The 18,927-nt window shown below is 37.9% G+C and overlaps 1 protein-coding gene across 2 annotated transcripts; it reads left to right on the top strand.

Annotated features, from left to right (window-relative positions):
• Positions 1-6,291: 6,291 nt before the first annotated feature.
• On the top strand, positions 6,292-13,223 carry gtf3c4 (general transcription factor IIIC, polypeptide 4). Of its 2 annotated transcripts, XM_087792481.1 has the most exons (5): positions 6,292-6,591; positions 7,883-9,571; positions 10,710-10,840; positions 11,127-11,215; positions 13,000-13,223. In XM_087792481.1, exons 1-5 carry the CDS (start codon positions 6,292-6,294, stop codon positions 13,062-13,064), a joined length of 2,274 nt encoding a protein of 757 aa, XP_087648607.1. In that variant the 3' UTR covers positions 13,065-13,223. The 2 variants fall into 2 exon arrangements, with proteins under 2 accessions (XP_087648607.1, XP_087648606.1); XM_087792480.1 differs by lacking the exon at positions 13,000-13,223 and having other exon boundaries at positions 11,127-12,076.
• The last annotated feature ends 5,704 nt before the right edge of the window (positions 13,224-18,927 follow it).

Here is an 18,927-nt window from a genome sequence, read left to right as displayed (position 1 = left end):
GCCGCTCACCGAGTGAAAGTAAAACATGTTCCTGCTGTCCAAACACAAGATCAATCCAAACGTACTGTTTCATATCTGCTTCCTGAACTTCCCAACAGAGGGAAACAGCGAGGCAGTCTGCTGAATTTTTGGCTAGATTATGAATGGGATTTCAAATGATTTTTTCCCCCTCAGTAAATAAAGAGGATAATCACCATAATAGCCACGATAGTTTTCTATTTATTCCTGCATACTCTCCCACACTTCTTCCCTCTCACTGCCTTTCTTTCTTTTTTCAAAGTCACATTATGCACTGAAGCAGTTGAAGCCTTTATAATTGCTTTAAATCAAGTTGGTAATCCTTATTCAATAAGCGTGATTTGAAAAATATAAATAAAATATATATATAAATTTTAAATATATATAAAATATTTTCATCAAAATTGGAATCAATTTAAAAAATCTATCTCAAGATTTGCAGCACAGAAAACCCTAGCAAAATAGATGATTTTCCCTTCATGCACTACTCATCTCAACAAAACAACTTTCCTGCATCACATGGCATCAAAACTAGTATTATTATTACTATTACAATTATGCTGTAAGTAAGTAAGTAATTAAAGGTTATTTGTAAAGTGCCTTTCTAGACCAGGGTCACAAAGCGCTTTAACAAACAAAAACAATATACAGCCTAAATACATGCTTTAAAAGACCAAGAGACCAGATGTTTCTTGAAGGAGTCAGTAGATCATCAAACACAGAGGGAGAGGAAGATCGTTCCAAAGCTTAGGAGCAACAGCCTGGAAGGATTTCTCTCCTCTGGTCCTGAAGTGTGTTCAGGAACCATCAGTAGATTCTGATCCACAAACCTCAGAGCCCGAGCTGGGGTGTAAGTCTGGATCAGATCTGAGGTCTGACCATGAATAAAAGTAAGTATCCTGAAAGAAACTGGCAGCCAGTGAAGAGTTTTAAGGATCGGGGAAATGTGAGTTCTTCTACTAGAGCGGGTCAGAATTATCGCTGCAGAGTTTTGTATTAACTGCAGGCGAGACACCTCCTTCTTAGAAATGAAAATAAATTGTTACAATACTCTAAACGTGAAGACACAAACGCATGGATTATAAGCTCCAGACTGTGACATAATTTGCTGCTGATGATGATGATGATTATGATGATAAATATTATTACTATGATAATGATGCTGATTATTATTATTATTAGGATAATAATGAGGGTTATGATGACGACAACACTGATAGTGATTATTATTATGTTGATGCCGATGCTGCCCATAAAGATTATTATTGTGATGATTAAGACGATTATTATGATGATTATTACAATGATAATAATGATGATGAATACTTTGATGATAATGATGCAGATTTGTATTACTATGATAATGATGATGGCGACAAATATTATTATTATGTTCATTGTGATGATTATGATAATAATGAAACAAGGGCTATCATAATTGTTATTTATTATTATTCATATTATACAGAGGTATATTGGTCCCTATAGTAATATAATATAATCATATTCAAATATTAAAGGTTAGATTTCTATTTTTATAATTGTATTAAAGAATGTGTAGCCTTCAATTCAATGTTGGTATAACAATTCCACCAGACAAAACTGAATTGAAAAAGGCTGGAGGAGGAGTGAAGCCATTAAATCATCAAAATGAATATTTATATAAAAAATTATTATAATAATCCGCCCATTGAAAACCCTTTCTGCAGATAAAATCTATTTTACCATAACCTTTCCCACTCTGTTATGATTGGTCAGCATCAAGGTTTGTCATCGCGCATCATCAATCCAAGAAGTCGCCACCTCCAAGGGACTCGTTGTATAAACAAAGCGGGCGGGATTACAGCTTGCTGTAGGAGGAGTGAAGCCCATTATTATATCATAACGGACTCCCCTCTCGTAACCTCTTGTTTGCCGTGATTTCAGACGGTGGATACATTTATAAAGTAATGAGTTCAAAACATGGTCAGGATGAGAGACTTACTGCATCTTGGAGAGGAAGATTCAACATTTGAAACATCTAAAACCTGAGTTGTATCAGAGATCATGGCTTCAGTCTAACAACCTGAGCTTGTATTTCTCCAACACTGAAGCTTTTACTGATGTCGACACGCTCGCACCTTGACCTTTCACCGGTAAACCAGAAAGAGAAACCCAGCGGGCTGCTAAACCAAAGGTCACGCCGGGTTCCCGTCGGACGACCCCGATGGTCTATCAGCAGCACTACATCTGAGAGCGACGCGTGTTAGAGGCTGTCGGCATGTTCAAAGATTGTGGAAAACAACGCCCCGAACCAACCCCCCCCCCCACCAACGAACCCCAAGGACAGCGCAGGGAGGCAGAGGAGCACTGATTGAGAGCAACACCTGTCAGGTGAGGCTTTTCGCAGTTGACAGCACAGAAGAGGGAGCGTGGAGTCCACCGCCACGACTGCTAATTCTTGACGTCGTGACCCGCCGAGGCCCCCCGACGGGTCTCCAGACGAAGAGCGCCAAAGGAGCCCCCGAGTTTTCCGGCTAATGTCTCCCCCCGAACACGCTGATATGCTCTAAATACATTTCATTATCATCATCATGATTATATCACTAATTGTGTGTAGTGGGTAATGCGCTGCAGCGGGCCCCTCCTGGGAGGTGTCTGAGAGACTGGATGATTAAAACATGTATGATGAAGCATGCATCAAAAAACCTCCCCGCGGGGGCCCCAGCACAAGATACATGTAAGCCGCTCCACTGACACTCGGAGCCGGGACCGGGGTTGAGGAGGAAAACCTGCGGGCGATAACAAGGATGGATATTGGGAGATGCGAGCGGGGGATTGACCCGGGATGACCCCCTGGACTCCAAACCACACAACACAAACAGCTAAATAATTCCACGACAAGGCGGGCCACGGCCCGGTACTTACATCGGGCTTCTTCGGCCCCGTTTTTTTTTTTTTTTATGCGAGCCTGACAGGAGAGGATAAAGTTTTTGTGACAGCAATTGATGAATGTTTAATCCAACATTCATACAAGGCGGTCTGGGATTGAGTCCCTAGTTAGAACCCACCAAAGACACACAGCAGGTGTCTGAAATATTCATTTACTACACGCTTCATTAAGAATGAAACACACCACGCTTCATTTATTCATCCCGATTTATCGAAACAAAAGACGAGAAAAAAGAGGGAGCTTAAAAACATGGCGGGCGCGCGATTCTATATTTGTCTGGCAGATTTGTAACAATTTGTTTTGTGACAAATAACTGATGAAATCCTGCTGTCATCTCGCCGAGAGTCAAGCAGCTCCTCTCCGGCGCCGTTTCATCCGAGGCCTGTGACAAATCACTGTCTCTGCCCGCGACTCTGGCGCCGCTGCGGCAGTTTGACCCGCGACCTCTCCAGGAGCTGGTGCATGCTGGGAGATATGTGAGCCATCAAGTCCAGGGCCGGGGACAGGTTTTTTTTCATATTTTTATTAATGGTGACTGAAATATGACAGTGAAATGTCGCTCCCGGTGAAGAGTGACCGGAGACGGATGTCACTCTTGTCACGGATGTTTTCCTCCAAGTGTCAGGGAAACTATTTTTCGAAACGAAAGTGTCACGTGGAGTCTTAAACGTTTCCCGCATTTAAACAATTAGTGTTGGCATCACTTCATTAATAAAACACATAAAACCCCCGATTTTTACTGTGAGATTTTAAAAAGCTGTTAGTTTTTAATCTTTTAATTGTTATTGAAATACGAATGATTGCTCACAAGTGGCAGAGCTCATTAGAAAACTCGAGAGGAAATGACAACCACATCAAAAGTGTTTACGAATATTCACAGCTCTTGCTAAGAAAAACAGTAATTGTCAATAAAGTTAAGGTAGGAGTGTGTTGACATGACACTCAGAGGCTTCAGAAACTAAATGATTGACACAAGCAGACATTGTTATGAACACCGGGAAGGCAGGACAGATGTTTATGTTTAAACAATAACAAGTTTATATTTTTTCTGCCTATGTGAGGCTGAATAAACGTGTTATAAACTAGTTAAGTTATACTAAACTAAATTAAATGTAGTTCATTAATAGTTCAACAAGTTTAATTTGACAAAGGTATTTATCTATTTTACTTTTATTTAGGTAGTTTAGGTCAAAAAATGAATTAAGAAACAATTTTACAAAAAAGTATTTTTACGTTTTTAAATAGTTTACCTACGATTTATGTTGATAAAATGTTTATAAATTAAATGTATTTATTTATTTATCTACATTTGTTTCCAGGACTTGTATAATTATAGGATTATCGAGTATGTATGATAAAAAGTTTTTCCACTGTATTCGCATATTTTTCAACTGTAATCAAACAAATTTTAACTGTAATCAAACAATTTTCAACTTAAATCAAACATTTTTCAACTGATATCGAACAATTTTCCACTGATATCAAACAATTTTAAACTGTAATCAAAACATTTTCAGATGACCAAACATTTTTTACGGATTGAAAAGTATCAGGACAAGAACAGTACAGTTATTTCAATTCAAATTGAAACTGTAGCCTTATTCTAAAACATCCTTTAATTTTTTTCTTTTCGTTTTCAAGTTTTTTTTCTTTTCTTTCTTCATCAATCTGTTCATTTCCAGTTCCTGGTATTTGATATGCTCACCAGTTATTTATGGACAACACGCTGGATAAAAAAAATTAGGGATGCAGTTTAGGTTTGTTAATGTATTTGAATTATAATAAATATCTGTTTGGCGATAAATCAAATATTTTCACAAGTATATACTTTATTGAGTATTGTTTTGATTGTTTAAGCGCTTTGTGACCCTGGTCTGGAAAAGCGCTATATAAATAAAAATTACTAACTTACTAGCAGGGCACTAATGTCATAATTATAATCTAGTTTAGTACTTTAATGGCTCTAAAAAGACAGATATTGAGTGAAACGATAAGTGTTACAAAACTACCAAATAAAAGCAAACAAACTGATTATTCTGGCTTTTTTCAAGAGAATAGAATTAAAAATGCTCCATCTAAGGTGAATTTATGCAAAGCATGTGTTGCTAATGACTCATTCATGTATCCGAGGGAGGGAGCAATATTCGAGACAGTCTGAGGGGGAAAGTGATTGGCATTCAAGAGAAGAAATGAGTTCAAAGGACAACATTTCAGAGATCAGGGATGCCATTTTCCCACATTTGATCTGTGCAAGCACTGACAGCTGCCAGGTCAATGACTGCAACAAACACAGTCTGCATAGAGATGATCATCTACATGTTAACGCTGAAGAACGAGCACCTGTGTCTCCATCTGGAGGAGTCCAAGTTCATGAGCTCCGTACAAGATGATGAGAGGAACTCTTGTTCGAGCACACGACTGCCAGTTTCATCACTCAGGAGATATTTAATGAACGACGGAGACATTATCTCGCGGTACACAAGCAGCTGCAGCTTTGACTTCTATTTGTCACATATTATTAATACTATTCCTGGTGTGAATATTCTTTAAATAATGTTGCACTATTGTAATAGAAAATGAGTTGTATTTTGAAGCAAAGCTTTATATATATTTTAATTTTAAACATTGGTTCTCTTTAAAGTAACATCCTTTATGAAATGTTTCCACTGAAACATCTTTACATGAATTTTCTGAATGTTTATTGGTTTAATTGCACATACTGGTGTTTTTAAAATAATATTATTATGTGTAACATTTTCAATATTATCATGTAAAACTTAAAAATGTATAATGTTAAACTTAAACGTTTTTACACAACAATATTGGAATATTTTAAAATATATTAAAGTATTGCTTTTTATTTTTTTTACGAATATTTAAATAATTTCACAATTAAAGTTATGTAAAAAAAAAAAAAATCCAAAGAAAACACTGTAAAGTAATATATACATTATAAATTAACCGTATAATCTTTTGAGTAGATCGTATGAATAATACTTTCAATATCTATTTTTTAATTCGCAATTTTTTTAATTCAGATTTTTGAATTTGATTTCTGAAGATGATAAAAAGGTATATAAGGTATATATTTGTTGTATCTTGGTGTTAATAATACAATATTATGTCTTTTAATTTGAAATTTGAATAATCCTCTAAATAGAAGCTTTTAATATTTCCAGAATGGAACCAAAAAAATAATTCAAAAAATGTTTATTTTAACTAATTAATTAATTAACTAATTTTACTTTGACAGATTTTACGTTAAATGTTAATTTAAAAAACATTTACGGCTATTCTCGAACAGGAACTAAATATGACGTCACTTCCTTCGTCCAAAAAACATGGCGGCTCTCTGTGCATCAGAACCGCAACAACACGTCGCGCCAGTAAACACCGATCCAGATGAGACCGCGGAAGAGTTCCAGTTCAGCGTGGGGTTGCGCAGGGAGCCCGTCATCACGTTCCTCTCCCCGGTGTGCGGGTCGGTGCCGCTGTGCTGGTCTGAGGACCACCGGCTAACCGTTAGCACCAGCGCCTCGCTGTCAGTGCTGGAGATGATCTGTGACGTCAGCAGCAACAAACAGGAGCTGGTCATCCACAGGACGTCCATCCCAGTGCCAGAGAAGGTCCACCAGTTAAGGGTAAATCAGGTTAAATCTGATGGTTATATATAACCTTTTTTAACAGGTTAATAGATGGTTGAATTAGCCTCTTGCATTTTAAACACAAGTGCAACTAAATACAATTTATTCTTCTAATCCAGTCATAGATCATCACAGTGTGAATTACAAGTAGTTTCTCAAAGGGGATATAAAGCAGTAATTCATGTGTTTGCTAACAATCTGCCAACAGTGTCAGTTTTTGTGTAGTTATTTGTGATGAAGTTATGTCAAGAGTGATATAATTAAAACCATAAAACAAAGTGCTGATGTGAGGAACAGCTCTTGAGTCTGCGATGTTAACTCAATTTAAAAGTTGTTTTTGTTCTCCATCAGTGATAGTCTGGAGGGTAAAATAATGTGTTTTAAATAAACTCACTGCCATCATTGACAAATGGATGAAAAACACTGTATTGCTTCATTATAACTGTAGCAAACTATTGTAGTACTTTTGTTTATTTTATTGTTATGTAATCATTTTTTTTTTCATGTTTACAAATATCTAAAATGCACCTTAAAATGAAATTTATTATCTTATTATATTAACATTTAAAGGTTAGGTTAGGTAGAACTTTATTGATCCGTCAGGAGATCTCCTTCGGGAAATTGTTTTTTTCCAATTAGACAAAGCAATACAGCAATTATACATAAAAATAAAAATAAGAACAAGATCAAAGAGAAATAAAGAGAAAGAACAAGAAGATAGCAATTAAGCGGTGAAACTATATTAACTATAAATTAGGTTAAAAATAGTTATCCTGAAATTAATAACAAAGACGGAATAAACTAATTGTAAGTTAATAATACAAAAAGACATGTATCATGTTTAAAAAAGGTATATATATATATATATATATATATATATATATATATATAGACATATTTCAGCATTAATTCCACCAAATACATTCACTTCCTTACTTTTCATACAAAGATTTTTTTTTTTTACACATTTTGTTGATACATTTTATATTTGTTGTATTTATGTTTTTTTTTCAGAATAATAATATAATAATTTTCCATTGTGTATTTCTGAATATAACCATGTTAACATCACCTTTTTTGCTTCTATGATGATTATGAAATATGATACTTAATATATTTATATTTTTTTCCCCAACGGTATCTTCCCTGCATCTTGTATCATCTCATCATGTTAGTTTCTAGATGTTTTATTCTGTGTTCATGTATTACGCTTTGTTTATAAATACTATTATAAGGAAATTGTGACTTTAATAAATAATAAATTCTTTCTAACCTTTTTCATTTTCAGGTTGAACCAGCTGCTCACCTCAGGAAGGCCATTGAGAAGTTTTCCGACCACGCCGACCCGACCGTGAGACAAGACTTCCTGGCGGACACGGTGATAAACCCTCATGTCGGGACACAGAAAGGGATCAAATACACCAGTTGGTCTCCGCTAGGTTGCGATGCTAACGGACGCTGCCTGCTGGCGGGCCTCACCTTCGACCACAGACTGACCGTCCACAACAGCCACAGGCGTCACGCGTGGAACTCGCTGGTCAATCTCACCGACAAATACTCTGAGAGGCTGGTCGACCAGAACTACGCCAGGAAGGACGGCACCACGCCGCAGGCCGGACTGAGTGACTTGGACGAGCTGCGGCGGCGCTACCGTATGCAGACGCCGCTCCGAATGGAGTGGTCCAGAGTTTACACGGTCAAACAGTTCCAGCCGGACAACACCTGCGTCAACGTGGAGATGGTGCTCCTCGCCATATTGATGGAGAACGGAGACGTCGTCCTGTGGAAGTTCATGTTGCCGTTCGTCTGCGGCGATGACGTGGTGTTTTACGACGTCATCGAGTCGGGGGTCTCGAGGCCCAGCGACCTGGCCTGGTGGGAGTACGAGAGTCCCGATCGAAAGATGAGCGGCCTCATCGTCGGCGGCGCGGAGGGGCCGATAAAGATCGAGCCGGTGGGCCTGTCGGGCGTCAAGGGGTACTTCACCCTCAAGCACCCGGTGGTCCTGTGGAAGGAGAGCGACGATCTGGCCGTGGAGAACATCGAGTGCGTCCCCGTGGTTCACCCCATCCACAAGTCGTGCTGCAGCCTCATCGTGGCGACGCGCGGCTGCTACGTCTTCTGGTGTCTGCTGGTCATATCGCCGGCCGGACTCAACGTCCTCAACTCGCACGTGGCCGGGCTGCACTCGCTCCCCATCCTGTCGCTGGCGGTCAGCATGCAGGATTACACCCTGTATACGTGCTCCATGGACGGCTGGATTAAGAGATTGACGCCCACGTTCACCGAGAGCACGATACATTTTGACCAGGAGGACTTCGCGCAGCCTGAGAGTCTATCGGACAGACGGATACACGGGATAGCGGTGAGCCACAATGGAGCGTATATAGCAGTCGTCAGCACGCAAGGTATGGTGAATGATATTCATCCAATAATCCGAAACTACCGGGTGGACTATATCACTTTGAAGACGCCGGAAATAGCGGCTTCGGAAATCCTCGGCTCCGCGTCCAAGAGCTTGTTCAAGATGGCCGACTTGCTGGACCTTTTGAGGTGGAAGATTTTGAAAACCAAAACCATCCCGGCGTCCCTGCGGGAGGATCTGGAGGAGAAGATCCGGGGCGAGGACTCGGCCTACCTGTGGCGGTTGAAGCTGTTCCTGCAGCGGACCCTCTACCAGTCGCTCCAGGGACCGCTGGTCGAGAACAGCTGGAACGACAACAACAAGACGTTCTCCCAGGACGACGACGAGGAGGACGGCGGCGAAGTTGTCGCACTGGAGGATGAGGGGAAGAAGGAGTGTTTTGCCGAGATGCAGCGTCTCATCGCTGAGGTCGAGAGTCGCCTTGTTAGGGAGAATATGAAGAAGGTGCTCGGGATGGTTTACCTCAACCCCTTCACTCCTGGAAACTCCAGCGTCCCGACATGTGGCATCGTTGACTTCCTCTCTAGAGACACCAGCGAGAGAACAGCCGAGGTAACGCCCTAGAAAAATACCGTACATCAACATGGTATAGTTATATATATATATTATTTTTCATGATACTGTATCGATTTTCAGCAGCACTTTGTCAAATTTTTAAAAACATTGCGGGCTTTCAAATCGTATATCATAATATCTTTGACCATAGTTGACATGGTAAAAAAGACATTTATGGTTTACAATTCAATAAAGTGAGTTTAGATAAAAACAAGTCATTTATTATTTACAGTTAACATGCAAATATTCATGTTGTTTGTTCGTTATTGTGTTGAAATTAAACATCAGGCCACTAGATGGCGGCAGTCGTTACGTCTTTCACAGCTTAAGTAATAGAATCACGCGAGAAGCTGGAGATGACTGAGGATGAGAGGATACAGTCAACTTCAGCAACGTTCAAAGCTGATGTTTGGTTATATTTTAAGTTACAAAACAAATCAGTTACGAATTTGTCAACATTCATGTGGTCTGTAAATTCTGCAAGTACTCGATAATACTACATATATATATGTTACTACAGTATTACACCGTATCTTATCGTTGCCACTGTATTGTTGATGCGTATCGTATCGCTAGATTCCTGCCGCTGCTCATCCCTAGTGTATTTGCAGGCGACACGATATGTTTATTTTAAATTGGATTGGATTTTGAATATTAATCTCTGTTTAATGCTTGTGTTATCTCAGGGTCAATTTGACCCGAAGGCCCCAAAAACAAACGTTTTTGTGGTATCCCTTGTGTTATCTTTTGGTCAAGGTGAACAGACCTCCCTTGCTTCCAGAAATAAATATTCAGTGGCAACAAATCATTTTGAAAATATTATATATATATTTTTTCAATTATTTAAAAAATAAACAAATTCAACCTTCAATTTATTGGATTCAATTATTCAATTTAAAGTAAAGTTTCAACATTTGAAATGTCATATTCAACTGTTCAATATTCCGACAGCGGTGAACTACTTCCTTTGTAATGACTGTTTGATGTGAACGTATCCAGGGAATAAATAAAACAGAGAGAAGTTCTGGACGTTATGCCGACATCTAGAAGTAGAAGAAGTTCTCTGTTGATTCTGGATAGAATCTAAACTTTTGTGATCACATTTGACAGGTGTTGTGGTATGTTTTCCCCCCAGGTGCTGATTGGTCACATCAGGAAGAAGCTGAACAAGCAGACGTACCCGGAGCGCTGCTGCCTGTGTCAGGAAGAGTTGCCCTTCACCGACTACAAGCAAGTCACCTGCTCAAACGGCCACATGTGGCTCAGGTACCTAAGATCATCTCTTGAGACGTCTAATCCAGTAAAGATGTTTTTTATTAACAAACGTCGACGCGCTGATCCTGACACGCGACCCGAATCTTAATGCCAAATCTCTTATTTGCCGGTTTTATTTATCTTTCGCCGAGCTGTAATCACGGCGTGCACCTCTTGCTATTTACCCAAGTGTCGCGGCACTGATACCGACTGTCAGACGCATCATCCTCCCTCTGTCTGCGGTCGGCTCTTACCTCAGCCCTGTGTTCACCGCTGCCTCTCTGCTGGTCTCATCCAGGTGTGTGTTGTCACACCAGGCATGCCAGACGCTGACGTTCAGACGCTGCCTCCTGCAGGATGGTGTCGCCAGGCTGCCAGAGCCCGAGGGTAAGCGCCACTCTCCCTCCAGCTCCACTTCACAGACGCCTGCTGCTGTCAAGCGCCGTCCTCCTCCTGCTCCTCAGCACTCCTGTCACAAACACCAACAATTAAGCATCTTAAAAGACAACAACAAAAAAAAAAACAGTCTCCTATTATAGTCGGGTTTCACTCGCGTGATGAATTACTCTCTTAACGGCTTTTGAAATAAAGTTATGAGCGAACGTTTTAATAGGAAAAGTCAAACAACTCTGTCCAAAAAGCTTTGATTCATCTATTCTTAGTTCGTGTCTGTCTTCATTAAAAGTTAAAGAGAAAATCAAAAGTCAGACAAATCGACGAATATCTGAACAGCCTTCGGAGCTCCGTGTGAGTGAGAAACCTAAAAATATTGACTTTGGTAAATTTATTGATAACTTGTCATCATCTCTATTAATACTCTTAAATATTTGTCTGCTTTGATCTTGACTGACAGATCGGTGAACAGTCTTTCTTAACCATAATATTGTGTGGTTTGTTAGGTGTGTGGGAAAATATCGATACACCGATATATGTCAACCTTTTTTTCTCCTGTATACTGTAACAGCTTTGTTTATATTTCAGTGTTCACTTTTGTGTTGCAATTCAGCCGCTATAAGGCATCTTATTTTAAGTCCACGTTACCTAAATGAACAATGAAATCCCCAGAGATCCTGGCAATAACTGAGAACGGGAGGATACAATTTACTTTAGCAGGTTTTAAAGCTGATGTTTGGACATATTTTGGTTTCAAAACAAATGAAAGCAGTTATGTCAAGAGTCATGTTGTCTATGAATTTGGAACACCAGAGTGAAGTACTCGGGCAGTACTGCAAATATACCCTTGTTACTTCATTCTCAAAGTATTGCGTATCGTATCACAAGATTCTTGATTATTTCAAAAGTAGTTGTCCCAGAGGATCTATTGAAACTTGAGGACGCCCGCTAGAATAGGGATGTGTATTGATAAGAATCTGGTGATACGATACGTGTCACTATACAAGGGCGACGGTATTGTATATTGTGATACTGAAGAAACAAGGATATATTTGTAGTATTTTCCGAGTACTTGACTCTGGTGTCGCAGAATTTAAAGACCACATGACTCTTGAAAGTCGTAACTTCTTTAATTTGTTTTGAAACCGAAATATATCCAAACATCAGCTTTAAAAGCTGCTGCAGTCAACTGTATCCCCTTGTCCTCAGTCATCGCAGCATCTGTTGTTGCGGTTCTGATGCACAGAAGAGGGCCAAGTTGAATTGTAACACAAAATTAAACAAACGCTGAGAATATTTATATATTAATTGAAATGAATATAATATAAACCAGAAACAAACAAACACGCACCATCCCAAACAAACACAGTAACAAAACAACACACAACACACAACACCAACCCAAACACAAAAACAAAACCTAAAACCACCCTAAAACACAAATACAAACCAAATTACACACCACACCAACACAAAATGACCCCCCACCCCTGAGAATATTAATATATTAATTGGAATGAATATAATATAAACTATAAACAACTATGATAAAAATAAAATAGGATTTAAAAGCAAAATAAAATAAATGATTAAGTGTTGTTGATTATCAATACGATATCGTGAAAGTGTTTATCAATATATTTTCTAGGCGACATCATGTCAAGTTTTACTTTTAGATCAATTGTACTTCAGAAAAGAAGATCATTATTTGTGAAAGTGGAAAGTTTGGTCATGTGACTTTCGTTCCGTGTCGATTGATCAACAACTTCTGTCGTCAGATCCCGATTGGATCAAGAAGCTGCTGCAGTCGGCGTGTGTGTTCTGCGACTCTCCGCTGATCTAAGACTACACGGAAAAGAAAGTCAGGACGGCAGTCGAAGATACCAACACCCCCCCGCCCCCCCTGGATCGGACCAATCACGGCTGTTACTTTAGAGCTTATCTATTTTGTTATCACTTTATATTTGTGTCTTCAAAGCGCAAATAAAAATCTTTGATTATATATTTGAGATTTTTCTCCTTTTATTTTATTTTTTTTTCCCAGTGAAACAAACTCCCCTGAAGCTTCTGAGTTTATACTTCTCTGAGGCAAATCATCGTGGACTGAAACTTTTACAGAATGAGCGAAGACAAAGTTTTTCTAAGGTGGTTATATCTGGAGTCTTTCATTATTCAGGCGGGCACCGTAAATAAGTTTCCCCCCTCATTTCCTCTTGTGTTTTTTTCAAACCTTTGCCGTAGTTTTGTAGCAAGTAAGTGGAACTTACTCTGCCAGTCCTATTTTTTGAGCACAACAAATAATACACGCTGAATAAAACATTGTCAAATAAAAAAAAAAAGGATCTCGACATACCTACTTTAATTGGCAGCGTAAAACAATTTCTGAGCCCTGCGTGAAGGCAGAGGAGAGGGTGGTGCTCAGTCATTCTCTCAGATGAGGACTTCCGCTAATGTAAACGCAGAATAGAAGCAGCGAGGAGGACGAGATGAGGAGGAAGAAAGTGAAAAGTGTGCTTAAAAAAAAAAAAAAAACCCAGCCGCGGTCCGTCCCTCGGGAGCGTCGGGTAATGAGATTCAGCAGTAATGAGGGACAGAACACGGTGCCAGATGTGGATCTAATTCTAATCAAGGAGCGGCGTGTGGTGGGGCGGCGGGCGGGGGGGGTTATGGAGCATATTGTTAAATACAACTTAGCCTTTATTCATATTTGGAGAGAACAAGAGCTACACGAGGGGATACAGCCATGTCACCCCCCCCTCCTCCTCCTCATCACCTCAACCCCCTTGTAGTGGAGGCTCAGAGGTCAGACGCTGCGATCAAAGACCAATCTGGACCTGAGAGACTCGGGCCAGCAGCACCGGCTCCCTCTCATCCCCGACACCCCTCTCAGAGCCCCCGACAGAGGTGGGGTCGGTCACCCCCCACACCCACACCCCATCCACACCCCTATGGTGTCACTAGAGATGATAGCCTAGCCCCCGGGCCAGCAGAGAAGAGGCTGGTCTGGAGCCATGAAAGCCCACCTTTACTCTTCATGTTTGCATTCTTCTGCTGCTCAGTGTCAGCATTTACTGGACCGACATCCAGGAGCGTTTGAAGAAGAGGCTGCTTTTTTTATTTGACTAGAAAGTGAAATGAAAAAGAAAAAAAATAGGATCCAAAGCACAACAGTGGTTATTTTGAGAGAGTTGTTTGGGAATAACTTTGAGGGAAAAGTTTTCACTTTTTACCTCCATTTCTGTGGCAAGTCGATCACTTTAAGATAAGTTAGAATTTGAGCTTTAGAGTTTTCTTTAATTGAAGATAAATATTTATATACATTTAAGGGTTTTACTTATTTTTATTCATATTTATCTCATTAAACACAGAACTTGATTTCAAAACTTTGGTCAAACTTTAACTCTGGATGAAGCTAAAGGAAAATATAAATAGTTAATGGAATAAATAGAGAGATGAAAAATTAAATAAGATATAATAAAATGTGATATTTTTTAGGAAAGATAAGACAGATTTTTGTTTATGTTCGAATCAAGAAAATTCCTCATTTTCAAAATAATAATGTTGGATTTATATTTAAACACAATTTAATTGAGAAATATGTTGAATGCAATTACCATGATAATTCATATAATTATCATTATTAAATATTTAAGAATTGAAAATAAAAAATATATTAAAAAGAAGAAATATCATTAAAAGAAATTGTCAATTGAAGCAAAAAAAAAAACACGTTAATTTAAAAAATGATAATAATGTCGGGTTTATAGAGTTTATAATTTAAAACATTTATTTAAAAAATGAATTAAAAAAATTGTTAATACATGAAAACAAGTCATATTAAATAAAATCTATGAGATAATCTTTTGAGTTACTATCAGTAAATATTAAAGAATTAGGATGGAATAAGAAGAAAACTTCATAAAAAGAGAAATTATTATAAAACATTGATAATAAAAATAATAAAAAATGACAATTACATCCTAATTTTACAAAATAGTAATAATTAAACACAAATAAATTGAAAAAAAAGATTTGATTATCTATAATTATGGGGTTTTTCTTATTAATAAAATACAAATGTAATAAAAATGCATGAAAACCAATTATATTAAATAAAATCACTTTAATTTGTTGAATTTTTATTTAATATTTAAGAATTGAGAGAATCAAATATAATAAAAAGAAAAACATAATTAAATACATTCATAATTAAAACAACAAAATATGATGCAAAGATTACATGCATATTTTACAAAAAAACATATTATTATATACATATACAAAATGTAATAAAATTCATGAAAAACAAATAGATAATATTAAGAAATACATCTTGTATGACACTTACATCCTAATTTGACAAAATAATGATGTTGGGTTTATAATTATTTGGAAATAATCAATTGTAAAAATGATTGAAATATAAAATTTGATACAAATGCATTAAATTATTAGTAGAAGATTCTTCCCGTCTTAAAATAAAAAAAGGAAGAAAGTTCAAATTTGAGCAAGTTTTCGGCAGAGCAGCAGAACCTTCATCAGCCGGCGGGTTTGTGTGTTTAGTGTTTGTCAAGTGGAACGTTCCGGTGCTAATGCTTCTGTCACTGGCAGGTGAACGGCATCACTGTTACAGAGGTTGTTTGGTTGATCCTCCTCCTCTAATATAATAATCCGTCAAAGAGCGACTCCACCAGTAATTACCTGCTTCCCCTCCCTCTCTCTTCTCCGCTCGTCTCACACCTCAACACTTCAAACGAAAGATCTTTCTTTTTGCATACAATATTTATAGTCTTTATGTCAGTGGCTGGATGGCATGAAACATTCATGGCACCTTTAATTTCATGTGATATTCCTTTTGTTTTGTTTAGATTTCATTGGGAACACCGTGCCCTCCGTTGTATCCTCTCTGGAATATCAATCTGCTTCGTCAAATTTTCCAATGTACCCCGAGGATCGGAGAGACTGTCAACGTGAGCTCAGGCGGTATTTTGACTTTTCCAAAATGTTTATTTTCAGCTTGCGGTTGTTCTCTACAGTGGGCCGGAAGTAAAAAACTAATTCACAAACTCCTATACTGAAAGAAAAAAAAAATCCTCTGGTTGTAAGTTTGTTTGATGAGTTTGTAAGTTTGCTTACAGTTTCAGTTTGTGAATTTGTTTCAGATATTTTTCATTTTGTTTTTAGGGTTGTCAATTTGCTTTAGACACTTGTGATATTGTTTGAAAATGTTGTTATTTTGTTTAAGAGTTTGTAAATGTGTTTCAAAAAATTGTTTTGTTTCAGAAAATGTTCATTTTGTTAGAGAGTTTGTAAATTTGTTTCAGGAAATTGTTATTTTGTTTCAGAAAATTGAAATAAATGAAATGTAAATTTTGTTTTAGATAATCTTAATTTAGATTCAGAGTTGGTACGTTTGTTTCACGGAAATTGTAATTTTGTTTTAAAGTTTGTAATTTGTTTTCGTAAATTGTAATTTATCTTCAGTATATCTCAATCTTTTTAGAGTTTTTATATTTCGAAATTATTATTTTGTTTCATAGTTTGTAATTTTGTTTCAGGAAATTGTTATTTAATTTCAGAGTTTGTACATTTGTTTTGAATTAAATGAAAAAAAGTTTTGAATTTTTGTTCAGGAAATAGTTTTTTAGTTTCAGATTTTTTAAATTTTGTTTCAGAATTTGTTATTTAGATTCAAAGTTTGTAATTTTGTGTCAGAAACGTGTTATTTAGATTTAGAGTTTTAAAATTTGTGTCAGGAAATTGTAATTTAGTTTACATATTTGTAAATTTGTGTCGGGAATTTAATATTTAGTTTCAAAGTTTGTAAATTCGTGTCAGGAATTTAATATTTAGTTTCAAAGTTTGTAAATTTGTGTCAGAAATGTGTTACTTAGTTTCAAAGTTGAGAAAATGTTCATTTGTTTTGTACTCCCTGGGCCACCATAGTTCTGAGCTGGTTAATTATCAACACCGGCTACATTTCTATTCTCCACTGATTAGTTTCTCTCGTCCGAGTTTGTTTTGCGGAGACGACGACGACGAGCGACTTGTCAGCGTTAATGAAGTCTGTACGCGAGGTTGTCTCAGCGCTGATGGGGGGAACATGGCCGCCTAACTGCCTGACTCACGCCCTTGCGTCCCGCGGGAGCAGCAGAGAGGGAGCGCAGTGACCCGAGACCGAGGAGGAAGAAGGGAGCAGGGGTGTGTGTGGAGGGGGGTCACCATTTGTTCCCGGCTTGGAGGGCAGTGAGCCGGAACTAATAGTGAACAGCAGAGTGGACATGGAGAGGGAGGGCCACTTTTTACTGCTACATTAATGAAGCTGCGTCTCAACATGCTGCCTGTCTCCTCTGGTTCTGCTGTAATTACGTGGAGGAGCTGCTGCTTCAACCTCACATGCTCGACGCTCCTCAGAAGCCGAGACCCTCTAGACCCGACGACCCTCCTCTCACGTCGGAGCTCCGGCCTCTGACCTCGACATGATCACACACTAATTTGCACATCCTTTATGTGAGCATTTTATAATGAAATCCCACGTTTATTCTTTTCTTAAAACCAAACTGAGATACAAATGTCCAAAACAGGGACGACTAACCCACCAAAATAAAAGTCAAGTTTAGGTTTACCCTCAGGATTCCAAACTCATTTTAGTTCACTGGAGGAAATCCCAAGTGGACTAGATCGTATAAAAACATGTTGTAATACTTGAAAACACAACAACTTCAGAATGTTTTCTTTATTTTAAGTGTGTCTCTTCTCTGAAAGTTGTTGTATTTGTCGACTTAAGTGATTCTCTCAGAACTTAAAGTTCACTAATGTGTTGATTTAAGTGCGTCTTAAATAGATGTTGGACTCTATTGTATCATCAGTGTCTGTTTGTACAAAACTCTCTTTTCGTTTAAATATTTAAATTATAAAATGTTCTTAAGCTCCAACCGCTGAAAACACTTTCTGAAGATGAAATCTTGTTTACTATAACCACACCCGCGCTGCTTTGATCGGTAAAGCATCGAGGTTTGTCACCACGTCTTCACCTCCAAGGGACTCGTTGTATAAACGAAGCGGGCCGTGGTTACAGCTGGCTGGAGGAGGAGTGAAGCCAATATTACGTCATAAGGGACCTTTTGTTTTTCCATACAGTACAACATATTTCAATATAATCTAGTGTTACTGACTCACAAGGCTAAGAGACAGTGATTTACTTTATTTGATAACTTATTCACAGCTGAATATAAACAATAAAAGAACTATGATAAAAAGAAATTATAATATTATATTGAAAAAAAACTAATCGATACAGGGTTTTGTATATCGATACAGTATCAGGAAAAAAACATCACAATCGCAAATGTATCCATATTATCTTACAGACCCTAACATGAACCAACAATGGATCTACCATTGGAAATATTTCAAGTAGTCATCATATAGGACAAGGATGGAAAACTAGTCAGACTCATAATCTGACTGTGCAACAGAAATGATTAACATTTAAAGTGGGATTTACAGAGTTTTAATAAGGCTACAGATACTTCAATGTGATTATTGATCAGATGTTATTGATCGTTATTATTTATTTTTTTTAAACGGTATCATCACTAATACATTTTGTATTTCTGAACCTGATGGAATAACAATTAAACCATTAAATAGGTGTTGTTAAGTGTATTTTAAGTTATTTAATGTGGCGCTATTGTCAAATACAG

Source organism: Callionymus lyra, chromosome 5, assembly GCF_982586985.1.
Source record: "Callionymus lyra chromosome 5, fCalLyr1.hap1.1, whole genome shotgun sequence".
NCBI lineage: Eukaryota > Metazoa > Chordata > Actinopteri > Syngnathiformes > Callionymidae > Callionymus > Callionymus lyra.
Note: the sequence above shows the minus strand (reverse complement) of the source record. Positions and strands in the feature narration are given on the sequence as shown.